We start from the raw sequence: 14,232 nt of genomic DNA on the forward strand, positions 1-14,232 counted from the left end.
GCGCCTTTACAACGGCTTATTTACATAATGCTTAAGTTACTATTTTGAGCAATAACGCTCGTGCAGTCTTTTTCCTCCTTGTCATTGGTACGCAGGCATTGGAATGCCACAGAAAAATCAGCATTGTCCTTGACAACCTTATTCATTAAGATATCGACCAAAGAGTCGCAGTGGTAGTAGGCGAAGCGGGCGTAGAAAAATTGCGCTTCTTACATCTGGAAGAGGCTCCAGGCATTCTGCATTGTGTACCAGCTGGGTCTTGCAGAAGCCGGTGTGATGTTCTCAGCAGTGCCGGTGCCGGAAGCCCCGACAAGGGCCGCGACTTGCAGCCCATGCTTGTAAACATCCAGTATTGGAACTAGGAAGTCATCGACCGTGGAACCGGATGTGGTGGTCAGGCAGGTCCTGCATCGGAAACGTTGTGTATGTAGCTGGCACGTACCGTTAGCATGCCTGCGTCACGGTTATGTATGTTTGGCATACTTCGAAAATGGGTCCGGAGTACATTATTGAAGATTGTAGTTGCAGTACACGTACTACTCAGACTTGAGACGTGAATATTACTTCCCTAAATATGCCGAGTGCTGAATATAAGGTGTTCCGAGATGAGAACAACTTCTTAAATACATTCTTTTGTGTTTCAAGAAAAGGTCTAAATCACTTATAGCAATTTTGGCGATTAAAGAAAATTGAAAAAGGTGGCATGGAAGCGACTGAATATATAAAATCTGAAAAATATTTATGCTACTACAGATGCACTGAGCATTACATTAGAGATTTCCTGCAGGCAAAGAACGACTGTCACATCAATATTTACAAAATGAGAAACGCATAGGCCCTCCGCACTATGGCGCAATCTATTTCGGTGATTTATGGCTCATTGAGACAGTTTGGTGCTTGCGAGGGGTGCCTGCAGACTTCGATGAAACGCGTCACTGTGGGCAGTGCAAGCCGCTTTATATTCATTGCCCCATTAGGGCGACGTCGCTCACTGCTACTGGCAACTCCAGTCGGTCTATCCGTGACATTGACAGCATTAAATAGCTGAGCGGCATGGTGTACACACACGCTGACTGGATTTCCTTCAATTCAAGCCCTCAGACGTGTGCTTTGACGCCTGGAGAATACCAGAGCCGTAACAGTTTTCTCACGGGAGCCGTTCACAGACAATTCCTTCTCCTTGGAACACAATGTCATCTACGCAGCTCTGCAATGACCATAGGTGCGGTGCTATCATTCGAGCATACAAAGCATGCATGTCCATTGAGTCACCGCGGCGCTAAAGAAGCACGTGCGGCGCTAGAACGCCGAGCATTCTAGCGTATACGAGAAATATCTTCTCCGTGCGAGGAGCGCCCGTAACCTTGCCCTTGTCGACATCAACCTCGCCTCTTCTTCACTCGGGGGCGACGAGAATTCAGCAGGCCTGAAGGTACTCGTACTCTCCAGAAGTTTCAGCCACGTCTAACCAATGACGAGTGCGGCTCTGCGGGAGTAAAATGGGACGCTTAAACAAGCAAAGCTACGTGTATGTGCGTGCCGGTCGTGGCGCATCGTAACAGACGGACGAAATTTGCCCTATTTATTGAGGTCTCGTCGTTTGAACAGCCAGCCAGAGTTTGAGCTACTGTTGCTCTGGGTTAGCAAGTGCTACTGCTCGGCTCCAGGAGTGAGCCCGCTGCTCGGCAGGCCCACTGATTCGCGGTGGACCAACGCTCATCTTACATGGCGGCCACATGGCGACTTTCCAGACGTCTGTCTGTGACAGTGCCCGGTGAACACTTTGGTGTTCTTTTTTTGGCTGTGTTGTGTATTTTTAGTGCCATAAAGCCTCTCTGCTATGAAAGCCCCTTTAGTTACATGCTTTGTATTTCCTTTCTGTGAACCTCTTCTTTATTTTAGGTGTTATTATGAATCCCTCTGTGTCATTTGTTGCTTTGTGAAACATTGTTTTTGTTCATTACTTTTGACTCTAACCCTTACTCTGGCTTGAACCGCCGAAAGATAGGCACCCAAAGGCCACCCCATTCTGTCACCTCAAGATAGTTGAATTCTGACAGAGTTTGCTACTGAGCTTGCTACGTCTACCCCGCTAACTCTAAAGGTGTCTGGGAGTGTGCGCACCTATAGTGGCCCATCGCGAATAACATAATTATTAGCTGGGGACAATTATTGTTTGCCCGCGACAGGATGATTTGTGCAATTAAGCTCAGAGTATAGAGAACAAGTTGGAAGAGTTTACGAGCAGATCATAAACTTTGTGGCAGCTGAGCGATATCGAGAGGCACCACGCTGAAGCGGATGTTTAGGATCCGCCGAGCAGTGCTATATTAGCATTTATGCAGTTCAGTCTCAAAGTGAATCTCAAGGAGATTCATGCGTTGGGCGGAAAGAAGGTCTAGAAGGGCGGTAACATGGCGGCCACATCGTTAGTCGCCAGTTGTCTGTCTGCGACAGTGCCCGGTGAATAATTTGCTGTTTGTTTAAATGTCTCTCTCGTGTATTTTTCAGTGTTGTAAAGTCTCTTTAGTTGCATGCTTTGTATTGCCTTTCTGTGAACCTTTTGTCTGTTTATATTAAGTGTACTGTGAACCCAACTGATTGTCTCTTGCAGTGTATAAAGTTCGTTTTTGTTTGTTAGTTCTTACTCAGACCGTCACTCTGCCTTGCACCGGCGAAGGCTGGGCACCAAACGGCCATTCCCCTTCTGCCACTACAGGGTAGTTGATTTCCGGCCGAGCTTTTCACGCAACTCTAGGGTATCTCGTTTGAGACAGGAAAAGATACCTCCACCCACTCAAATGGTGTCTGGGAAAAACGCACCAATAGTGGCGCATTGATAACTACATTATAATTACTAACGGGTGACAGCGAGACAGGTGGACACTCATTGCCTCACTTGTTTTTGTCTGCAGATGCTGCATTGCTCTCACCTGCTTCTTTGCGGATTATTAAACGACATTCAGGTTTGAGCTGGGGATTTCTGACTTTATGGGACAACTCAGGTCCATCCCAGCGTTTACAAATATCGGGATTTGCTAACATAACACATCTGCTTCCACCGCAGATTTAAGGTGCTATTTCCCTTTCTAACGTTCGGTCTATGGCTTCCAAGCTTCGCTTCGATCGCATAGTAACTCCTTGCGGAGCTTTTTCTCCGCCTTCTGGGCATCCGCGCAATGAATTCTGCCGTCACGATGGCAAAACGACCCAACCTTGAAATCTGCCCCCACGCAATTTAAGTGTCTGGTAAAATGGCAGAGGACGTTCATGTTTGGGTTAGTGTGTAGGGTTTAAACTCCCACAGAGACTATGGTTGAGCGCGACGACGTAGCGGGGAGTTGCAGAAATTTCAAACACTTCGGAATCTTTAATGTGCGCTAAGAACGCACAGCCCACTGTCACCTTTCTTTTCTCTTCCATCGAAAATAGGCCGCCGCGCTTTCCGACACCGTTGGTCACAGAATTATACCAACGTAACCGCGGGGCCACCATGAAAAGGCAGGTGATTACAAGTGTTCTTATTCAAGAACACGCAAGAAATTACTTTGTCTACACCACGCTCGTTTGATTCACTAATCACTACTCTCTAACCAGTCTGCCAGCCAATGACCTACAACTGTCAGCTAAATCTACATATATCATGTATGCTCCATACATTTCAACTCTTTCGACTCTATATTGAAGTATACGGGCAGTTTTTAAGATGATACACTATAACGCAGAGACGCCATATACGTCGGCAAAGACTATCAAGTCCGGAGTTGAAATCACTGCCGCATCTCATAACTACGACTCCCAAATATTTTCTATTGTTTTTCTTGCTGCCATGAGTTCTGTTCGGAAATTGGTTTTCTTGATACCAGCGTATCTGTACACCTAACATGCAGGTAGTCACCTTTGCTGCATGTTACACATGAATCTGCACTGGATTTTAAAGGATGATTTTGCGTGATGAAATACTCTTTGATGGAAGAACACGCCAGTCAAGTTGCAAGAAAAAGCCTCCTTAAAACCGCCTTCCAGAAGAGCCCCAAATTTAAGAGCCCGCGAACACAGGCAAAGAATAGCCTCGTCCTCATGGATGAAGTGAATGTCCTGGGTATTTAATTATGACGCATTTAAAGTGGAGCCTAATTTAAAAAGCCTTGATATAAATCTCAAACTAGCCGCTGCATTTAAACGCCCCAACGTAAATAATGGACGCAGTTTACATGCCACGTTTTGCAAGTAATCGTAGAAGTAGGCAGATTTGTATTCAAATGAAAAACGGAAGCAAAATATTGTTTGCCAGTCTGGGCGTCTGCTATCTATTTATCATAAGCATCTTATTTGGGGCGGTGGAAGTAAATGAATAATGAGAAAGAGGGAGAGGAAATAAAAGAGGTGAGTGACAGGAAGGATAAGGTAGGGTAAAATGAAAAGGTATGCGCACTATGTTACAAGAAAACAGCAGGATATTTTAGGCCCGCCCGCTAATTGTCAGATTATCCTAACAAACGCGTAAACCAATCAGAGGAAATAAAGAACGTTCAAAATTTTTACGGACACTTAAGCCTCGCCTTCAAAAGTATGACGCGGTAGCATAGACTACACGCCCCCTTCCAACAAAGCCATGTGAACGTGCCTGCGTAGATTCGAAGTAATGTGAATGAAAGGGTTCTGGGAGCAAGATTCTGTCATCTTCCCCCATATGAAGAGAGGCCCGAGTTGGGAGCTCCTGGTAACGTCAGGCAACCGTACATCCACTTAGTGCTCCATCATGTCAGCTGAGAGCAACCGCCTTCCACCGCCATGCTCACCGTTGTTCGCTTACAAAGCCAACGCCAACGGAGGACCGATGACACCGAATTTTCGTTGAGTGGGGCCTTTAACGCTGTCAAGATAAAAGTAACTGCCGTGTTTATCCTTACATGCCTTGTAATGCCCCCAGATTCCCTAGACAATACACAATTTCTGCCTGTATCGTGCTCTGTTCTTGAGAAATATCAAGAGTGTTAACCCAAACTGTGGATTTAGACCAATGATTCGTCCGCTAAGTGACAACCTCCGTCTAGGAAACAAAGTTCCCTTTAAACATTTCATTAACAGTTCTGCCATCAAAGCTGTTCCTGCTGCAAATGTGTGGTGCGCAAACCAAGATCCAAAAAGAATTCTTTAGCGAGTGGAGGGAGAATTCCAAATTGGGAATTGTTTATTTCAAAATGCTTGTTTGTTTGTTATACCGCAGTTCTTGGGGGGTTCAGCACAGGAGTGAATGAGCATAAAGATGTAAATTCGTGTATTACTATAATATGAGACAAAAACATTCAGAACAAAGATTGAAATGCATAACAGCATGCGCTGCAGCGCCATGCGCTGCAGCGCCATGCGCTGCAGCGCCATGCTACATGCATTTCACAAAAAAAAATAAAGAAAACATCCTGGTATACTGGTTATTAAGCAAAGATGAGTTTTCAAGCAATCTGTAAAGATGCTTGAGAAGCAAGATTTGACTGCAGACGCTGCTCGTGGATCCCATTCATTAATTACTTGTGCAAACCTCTATTTGAATGCATCATTTTTAGTAATCGGTGGCTCTATGCATAAATTGTTCTTATGTCCGGAGCGTGGATCCGATGATATTGCATAGTATGCACATAAGTTACTTTAACCTGTTTGTAAATATGTAAAATTGAGAATTTCAATCTATCTGGTTCCTAGTTCTAGAGGGATTAGGTTTGCACGCTTGCATAGTTGCTTGTTCAAGATATACCTAGAAGCCGGCCGCTGAACTGTGCCCAACGTTTGAGGATTAGTTGAAATGCGAGGGTCCCAAATTACATTTGCATATTCAAATGTTGGTCTTACTAGCAATTATACGAGAGGCGTATACATTAAGGGGTCGCAATATAAGGTCTTCTTCTGAGGCCCATATAATTTATTAGGCAGTCTGAACACCTTATTAATACAGGCGTACAACACCTGGTTTGCCCTTATTACTTAACCTAAATATTTATTTCTGTTAGCCTCTATAGATCATGTTCACCAATGGAATATTTATAAATTCAGGATCGTCTTCTTTCTTGACATAGTCAAGCAAATTAACTTTCCTTCGTTTACGTTCATTTGCAACTGAGTACACCCGTGGATAATCTTTTCTAGATTATTGTTAAGGTTTACTGGTCACTAGAGCTTCAGTCATGTTATATATACCAAGGTCATCAGCAAATATAACATTAAAGAAAGGGAAACAACATTTGACAAATCAACCATAAATTTTAAAAATATAAGACGCCCCAATATAGGTACTCTGGACACAACCGGCTCGCAACTCGACCTACTTTCATCTGTTCGAGCATATAGCTATCGAGAGGGAAGTTATGATGCCAACCATTTCGTTGTATTACTATTTTTATATGGATGATTATAATAATTTAAAATGTGCTTTCTTATAAAATTCTTCCTTGAAATCTAAAGAAAATTAGGTTAACTTGTCCTGGACATACTATTGTTTGAGAAAGATGATGAATCATTCGAACTAGCTGCGTTACTGTGAACAAGCCCTTGCGAAACCCTTGTTGCGCAGGTGAGAATAAGTGGTAAGTCAGGATAATTCGAAATATATTTACAGACTTTGTGCTCAAACAGGTTTGGTGCTTGTGGGTTTAAGAGAAATGGGTCTATAGTTACGTCCGATGTGCACTGTTTTTTTGAACTGGAAATTTCTATGCAAGTTTTCTGACTAGGAAATTTCCATGGGTACGTGACGATTGAAATATTTTAGTGGGAAAGTTTCTTAGTTTTATTGCTTAAAATAAGATTTAGGAATCCTTTCAAACTGATCAATAAGACCGATGACGAAAGGCGCTGTGTGGAGTTGTAAAAGCTGAGAAGTGGGTCCTCATCTTTGGTGCAAACGGAGGAGAAGAAAGGAATTGAATTTTTTAGCACTGCCTTGAGTAGGTGTTCATCGTCGGTATTACTTTGATTTTTTTTCGTTTGATATTCATGTCTCAAGATTTTGCCTCGTGCTTCACGAACAAATGTTTTCAGTGTGACATAACGAATATGTACTTCGATTTCTTGATAAGATAATTTAATTCCCATCTCATGCTCTGAAGTTCTGTCACGTTTAGGCATCGTTGTTATAACTCCCGATTTTACCTGGTGCTTCACGAATAAATTTTGTCAAAGTGACATAATGAATATGCACTTTCATTTCAACATAATTTAAATCCCATCTCATGCTGTGAATTTCTGTGAGGTTTCAGGCATTTCGATCACGAGAGCACGCTTTCCTTTTCCTTCTGATGCTGAATTTGAGATTAATTATTTCTCTGGTACCCTATAGACTCTTTCGATAGCATGTTTGTAGGCATTGGGTATAAACAGCATGATACAATACATCATCGTCTCGGCAAAGAAATATGTCAAATCATCAGTGCTACCATTTCACTCAAAGAGAGACATTAGGATTTCAAACTGTTTTTAATGTAATCGAAAGCACTAATGTCATCAGAAGCTTGAAAGTTTACATACTAAGTAGGTGACTTGCCGAAAGCATTAAGCTAACATATCCATGCACAAAACGGCCGTTTCATGACCAGACAACACATCATCAACAGCACATTGATTTAGGAACATTGTCAGTGCACTGCATACTAGAATGAGTTCTACTATGAAAGACCTAGTTGCGCACATCGTTGTAAAATCATGTGCAAGCTGATTTATAATAAAATAAATATCACATCAAGGAACACCTCACTACAATTAACATGCGCATCTCCTGCAACATATATAGGAGAACCAGTGAATAGGCGGGAGATTAAACTCATCTAATAGCAAAATGCTACCAATCATTCCTAATACACTAAATGCGATGTATTCTGCCGAGAAGTATTTACACCCATGTATACGGTGCGGTTGTTTAGTTTCATACTACTCCGAACAGCCTGGAGCATCTAAAGTGGAAAAATTGTGACGCTTGATGAGATGGCCACACTTCGCCTTTTCCATCTTCATACTTCATAACTAACATGTAACAAGGGGGCAGGAAATAATTATCTTATGTCCGTTACGCAACCAAGGTTCTGTAATTGCTGCAACGCCAGGCTCCCCATCTATAACTAGAGTGTCTAGCATGTGCACCACTTTTGCTCGACGTCTTGCCTTTTCGCTGATTATTTTGAAGCAGAGATGATTACCTTCCGTGCGTAATTTACCGGCACTCATTCCTCAAGTCATTCCTACTTTTAACCTTTTTTTGGCGTTCCGCATTGAAGCTATAAAATGTGCTGTTTACCTTTTTTTCTTAAAACAAGCTTTGTATTAGTTCGTGCCTCGCGTTCTTCAATTGCTGAGTCCCACAACTTTTTCTTTATTCGCTGTACTCTGTTTGAGAAGTCCTCATGGAAGTCTGTAACCCTAAGCATGAATGAGCGCGTTTTACCAGAACGTCTACCTAACCTGTGAAGTCTTTCAATAAGACTCGAATCAGCCCTAAAGTAGCATCGAATATCTCATCTTTCACCTTACACATTAGGGGCCCCTCATTCGCCTTTTCATCCTATGCGCTTACATTAATAGTATGATTATTTCGACGGGAACGCTTCTATAAATCACTAACATTATTGAGGAAAGCAGATGTTACAGCGCTGCAGTCTACCACGCTGGCTGTTGGGTTTGCTACCGAGGGGCAGGATTCATCTAAAGGTTGTACATGAGCACCAATATTGCAAAGTTATTTCAGCCTGTTTATAATTATAGTTTCAAAGAATTGTTGTTTCTCTTGAGCCGTACTATGGTTAGATAAAATTTCAATCTGATTCTGAAACAATTCCTTCTGTATCACATCTCTAAGTGGTCGCGGATTTTACATCACATCTCCAGAGACACTAAACGGCGAGCCACCAATAGAAAACCAATAACATGCAGGCAACAACTCGTGGACACGGTAGCACTATAAGGCCGAGAAAATCACTACTGAAGCCATGGATTCGATGATTAACATGCATGAACAGCGGAACGCCAGGCGACATTTTCACGGGAGTGAAAGGCAAAGCAAAAGCGTTTTTACTCAACAACTAATGAAGGTTGGCACTCGATTGCATTCACTCGATTGCCTTCTGAGCAATCGAGTACCGTAGGTTATCGTGCCTTGTGGTTAGATTAATGTCGAAGTTGCAACTTCTACAATAATAATGCTTTTCCCAGTGATTCTATTGTATAATAAACAGTTATTCAAGAGCAGCTTGTGCAGATACTTCCTAAGTGAAGTTACCGCCTCTGAAACAAAACACATGTCCTAGACATTCTTGATTATATGCATCATTTTGGGATTGATCTATGCTTCCCATTTCACCTGACTGAAAAACGTAGCAGCTTGCGGAACATCCAGACGTGGAACGCTAATTTGTTTACATTGGTAATTTTTGTGAGTAATTAACGTCGTTGTGACATAGAAATTACCTGTAATATTGCAGCGCCATATTCGTCTTTTGAGACCAGACATCATTGTTGAGAACGTTTTCCGTTAGCAGGAGAGCCAAGCGAGTCACAAACACCGCTGCGTCGGTAAGCATTGGGTCTGTAGTACCAGAACTCAGCCAGCCATATCCAAGTGATGAGACGTAGAGGGTCGTTTGGTTATAAAAACCATCCTCTGCTTCATTTCGACCTTGTCATCGTCTCGCAGCGGGGGCAGGCCTTTTCGTGCTTTCTGCATTTCAGAGTCAAACTCGTAGTTCAGTGCCAAGAACAAGTTCCGGACGAAACCCTGTTTAGATATCAGCGGCACGGCCGGCTTCTGGAAAATCAGGTCTCCAGGCAGCATGAGAGAGAAGTTTTTCTTCGCGGCCAGGAAGCGTTCCGTGTCGTTTCCGGCCGCCATCAGCTTCCTGTAGAGGGCATAGTTAGAAATAGTTTTTCGCGTGGCCTCGAAGATATTGTGCAACTGGCTGTCCTTGATGGGAGTTGCGAGAGCGGTCACGTACGCAACGCGCCAAAGCTGAGCGCTATTGTATACGTGATCGTTGCAAACGTGTTCGCTAGTGACTGTTGGCGAATTCAGATGTTTGTCCCCTTGAATATAGCGCATGGCATCCAGAACAAGAAGGAGCACCTTGTAGAACACCGATAGAGGCTGGTTGCTTGCGTTAGTTAAGAGCCGAATATCCTCCAGAAAGCTAGCTTTAGACACCACATAGAGTCCTTTGATGCTGTCCACATCGATAAAGAAATCTAGAAAAATTCCTTTGAACTGCGAGGCTTCCAGGTCCCCGAAGACTTTTCTCATCTCTGCCCATGACATCGGTGACCGTCTCCAATCGCTTAAGAGAAATTTCTCTTCCCACTTTTTCATGTCTATTTCAGTGTAGTTGGTGCCGAGATGCCCATTTAGGATGGAGAAAGCGTGGTCGTAGCAAGAATCATCACAGGACTTCCAGTAGTCACCGATCCGATAATATTTTATGAGGAATGTGAGTTGCGTTGCGTCGGCAGCGGATGCTTGTATCTCAAAGAGGAAACTCTAAAAGTAGCGCTTGTTCGAGGCGACTGCCAAATGGAGGAGGTCTGCGCCGCTCATGAGGCTTGTAGCATTCGTGATTTCCAGAACAGCTGCCGCGACGTCCCTGATCATCCTATTGTGCTGCCATATCTCCTCAACGCACGACGTGTAGAGGGCGTGCAGTGCTGCTGCAGCCTCACACCCATAATTGTTAGTTCCTTTCACGATGTTGCCAGTGATATCCGACTGAAAAAAACAAGTGCACAACAGCAATGAAGTGAGACATGGAGATGAACTGAAATACGCACAAAGATACATTGAGCGTAAAAACCGCTGCAGCGTCGTTGCAGGTCAGATGCTCGCATTATTTAGCTGCGTTAGTTTTTGAAGTAGATAAAAGATAAGAAGTAAATGCATTTATGCCCTGCTTTCTTGACACCATAGTGCAACGATGAGAACGGGGTCAAGAAATCTAATATGCAGCAGAAATTATCAAAAGAGCAACTTCTGCCTTTAGGGCGCGGCGCGATCCATTTAAAATCGCCCACTTGCTGCTCACTTACAGGTCCTCATCCGCTTCCACACATTTTGCTCCCGAATTTCATAGGGTTCCCACAAGTATCTTCAGACACTAGCTAATAGGCTAGCACAGACCGTTGTGCTAGCGTATTATCAGGGACGCCACCTAGCAAATATATGAAGCACCGTTTTAACAAAGCTCTAAAAGTATACTTGTGAGCCTTAAGTGCACCGTGTCTGACGCGTGATTTAGGGTTCCAGTGGCTTTAATCCGATCCTTCCGAAGCGACCAGAGTTGGTAGCTCCTGCCATCTTCATGTTCTGTGGTGTCGTGACAAACCACAACATTCGACTAGCCAATGTCCGGCCATATCGCTCCCTAAAACTGCCAGACAGTGCCAGGCTTGTCGTTTTTCTGGCACCTCCAACTTGCCGCAACAACGCATTTTCGAAGAACGGGGCTTTTATGTTATTGCATTAAAATATCGCCAAACAGGATTGACACTTTTTGTGACATAAGCAAAGTATCGATGCCTTTACATTTTATGTCGCTGCTTAAAGAAACCATACTCAGAACATAAGCAGCCTATATAAGTAGCATTCATTGACTACGAGAATACATTTGACTCGGTCGAAACCTCAGCAGTCATGCAGGCATTGCGAGAACAAGGTTTATGTAAGCCATGTGTGAAAGTAATGGACGACATCTATAGTGACAGTACTCTTCATAAGCATGTTTCTTTCTAACTGGAGAGGGGTTCAAATCTAACCAAATATGGTGATTCGCCTGCGTTGAAGCAGGAGGCGAAGATGTAGAAGATGAAATATATACACAGTATTTACGAAATTATAAGGGCGAACTACAAATTACATATGCAACGTCACACAGGCAAAAGGTACAGCTGTAACAAAAACAAATTATCTCAAAGAGAGATATCGCCTGCATAATCATTCTTATCCACTGCGCGTTTCAGTTAAAGCCTAGGCACTCGTAGACTTACGTGCTAAGCACGGAGCCAGCACTTAGACTAACTTCTCTTCGGTCCCCTTTCCTTTTTATTTCATTGGTAGGCAAAGAGAGAGGGGCGATCATTTTCGGTTGTCTTCCTCTTGTGTAAGTTAACGAATCAGAAAAGATAAAGTAGGGTGGGATCTGCCCTGTGAGTTGAGCGCAGCCTCGGAGCCAGTGCCCGGATACCAAAACAGTCATCTAAAACAAATGGAATCCTTACTCTCTGCATAGAGGAACCACGCGGTCTCCCTTCACGGTTCAGGGTATCCTTACCACTTTCACCCCCAACACCGTCGCCCCTCCACGCTTCCGTGTCTCGTGAAATTCTTCAGACCAGTTCAGTCTAGCTCGCCGCAGCGCCTCAACAACAAAAAGGAGGAATCCGGACAGGCTCAGACGAAAAGTGGCGTTGGGAAGTCGTTTTAGTTTTTCTATTGTACGCGTGGGGAAACCTGTCTGCTTCAAACTGCTCAGGTGATGCCGCAGCTCCCAGTTAGAGATGAGCAATAGTATAACCGCGTCCTATCAATTGGTTTCCAGTGTAAAACAAAAAATTGGTTTGGTTTAGCTTATGGTTAAGCCTAGGATTCAAAGCATACTAGCCTAAAAAATTAAACATTACAAGGCGCTGTCCCCACTGTTCAGGAGTTTCTTCAGCACGCATTTTCCATATGGTAGCATTTCGTCGCTCGAACCGAGTAGTACTCGAAGCGTCATCCTTCACCTCGGCATCAGTTGTCGAACGCTGCCGTCTAGCTGCATACTATGCACGTCGCTTGGCAAGCCGTACTTCTCATTCTTCTCCCGTTTCCGTGGCTGCTTATAACTTGCGCTTTGCAGTCCTGCGAGCCACCGTCTCCCTGGACGACATCTCACTGCTCAACTGACTCAACGAGTGCGTCGTCTTTTATACAATTGCGCGACGTCAGTATCTCCTAGCGGTAGGAGCGGGAGTTAGGCCGCCGGCGGAGGTTGCGCGTCCGCGAGAGATCGCACGAGTTGAGCCCCAGCTTTCACAGCTGTTGTGACGTCATATCACGTGGTGCGCCGATGTAGGTCAAGTGGTAGCTACGCGGCCGCGCGCCAACGTAACTTTAGCCGCGCGCGGCGCAGCAAGGAAGAGCTCGGTTGTGCGGATAGTATGCTTCGCATAAAAAAGATTCCACTCCGCATTCCACACATGGGACGGGGGATGGATGTCCGGGTGGAGACATGACTTCTTCTCCTCTCTTTTCTCTGCAATGCCTGTCCCTCCTTGTCGAACACAACCAGCATTCTATAGAACGTGTCAAAGATCACCGACGTTCTATAATGCATTTACAGGAAAGGAAAGGCGCAGTATCGGACACTCGCGGAATGCCGCCATCGTCCTCGCGGTAGACAAGCAGAATTCTGACGATCGTTTCACAAACCAGAGCATAGCGCCGTTAGTTGAAGTGATAGGCTGAGGATCCAAAGTATAGAGGCTCGATTCATAGTGGACACAACATTTATTTTATTTACTTTTATCTATCTACCGCATGGTAGACAAGACAACTGACGTCACTAGACCATGACGTTCTAATCTCACGATATCCCGTGGAATCTCGCTGAAGATGTGTGACACTTCTCGCGAATGGGCGACCATAATAGCTATAAACGTTTTTGCCTAAAACTATATCACTACCGGAAATAAAACCCCCATCCCTCGGATGCCCAACCGAGCGCTTTAACCAACTGCACAGCACCCATGATCGCGAAACGCACATCGCAGCGCATTTAGCTTCCTGGAAACCAGTTATAGGACGCCGGTGAACTTTGATGCGTTCAACGGAACGCTCATTGAGTTCGACAAGGGGGCGCTTGTACCGTGTGCAGCAGCAATGCACAGGTTTTGGCATCTTTGCACTGCTGATTTTGCAGTGCTCTCGATGGTGATGGTTAAAACGTTATTAAAAACAGAAAGTTATATAGACGTTTTATGGAGTCAGGCTTAGTGCCGTTTCCCTCACAAGCACTAGGTGGGTCCCTAGTAAGGGACCCCAGTGGCTCCCGCTTCCGCCATTGTTTGACCAACGTCTTCTGGGCTTTCAGGTCGAAGCAGGCGAGAAGGGTGTCCTCCCAGTACTACCCGGTGTGGTTTGGGCTGGGTGTAAGAACAAGGCTGCAGGGGCACGCCCACATCATGTGGAAGAGGTCCGAGGGCATTTCCAGTCAGTGTGGCCACTCCCCA

General features: G+C 44.5%; 1 protein-coding gene across 1 annotated transcript; it reads right to left on the reverse strand.

The window, feature by feature from the left end:
- Window positions 1–209: 209 nt before the first annotated feature.
- Window positions 210–9,787, reverse strand: LOC146174333 (uncharacterized). Its single transcript, XM_084585376.1, has 2 exons — window positions 9,451–9,787; window positions 210–405 (listed from the first exon to the last, which is right to left on the reverse strand). The coding sequence occupies exons 1-2, from the start codon at window positions 9,561–9,563 to the stop codon at window positions 210–212; spliced, it is 309 nt and encodes a 102-aa protein (XP_084441502.1). The 5' UTR covers window positions 9,564–9,787.
- Between the last annotated feature and the right edge of the window lie 4,445 nt (window positions 9,788–14,232).

The sequence above is a fragment of the Amblyomma maculatum genome, chromosome 11 (genome assembly GCF_055883805.1).
Source record: "Amblyomma maculatum isolate TAMU_Amacu chromosome 11, ASM5588380v1, whole genome shotgun sequence".
Taxonomy (NCBI): domain Eukaryota; kingdom Metazoa; phylum Arthropoda; class Arachnida; order Ixodida; family Ixodidae; genus Amblyomma; species Amblyomma maculatum.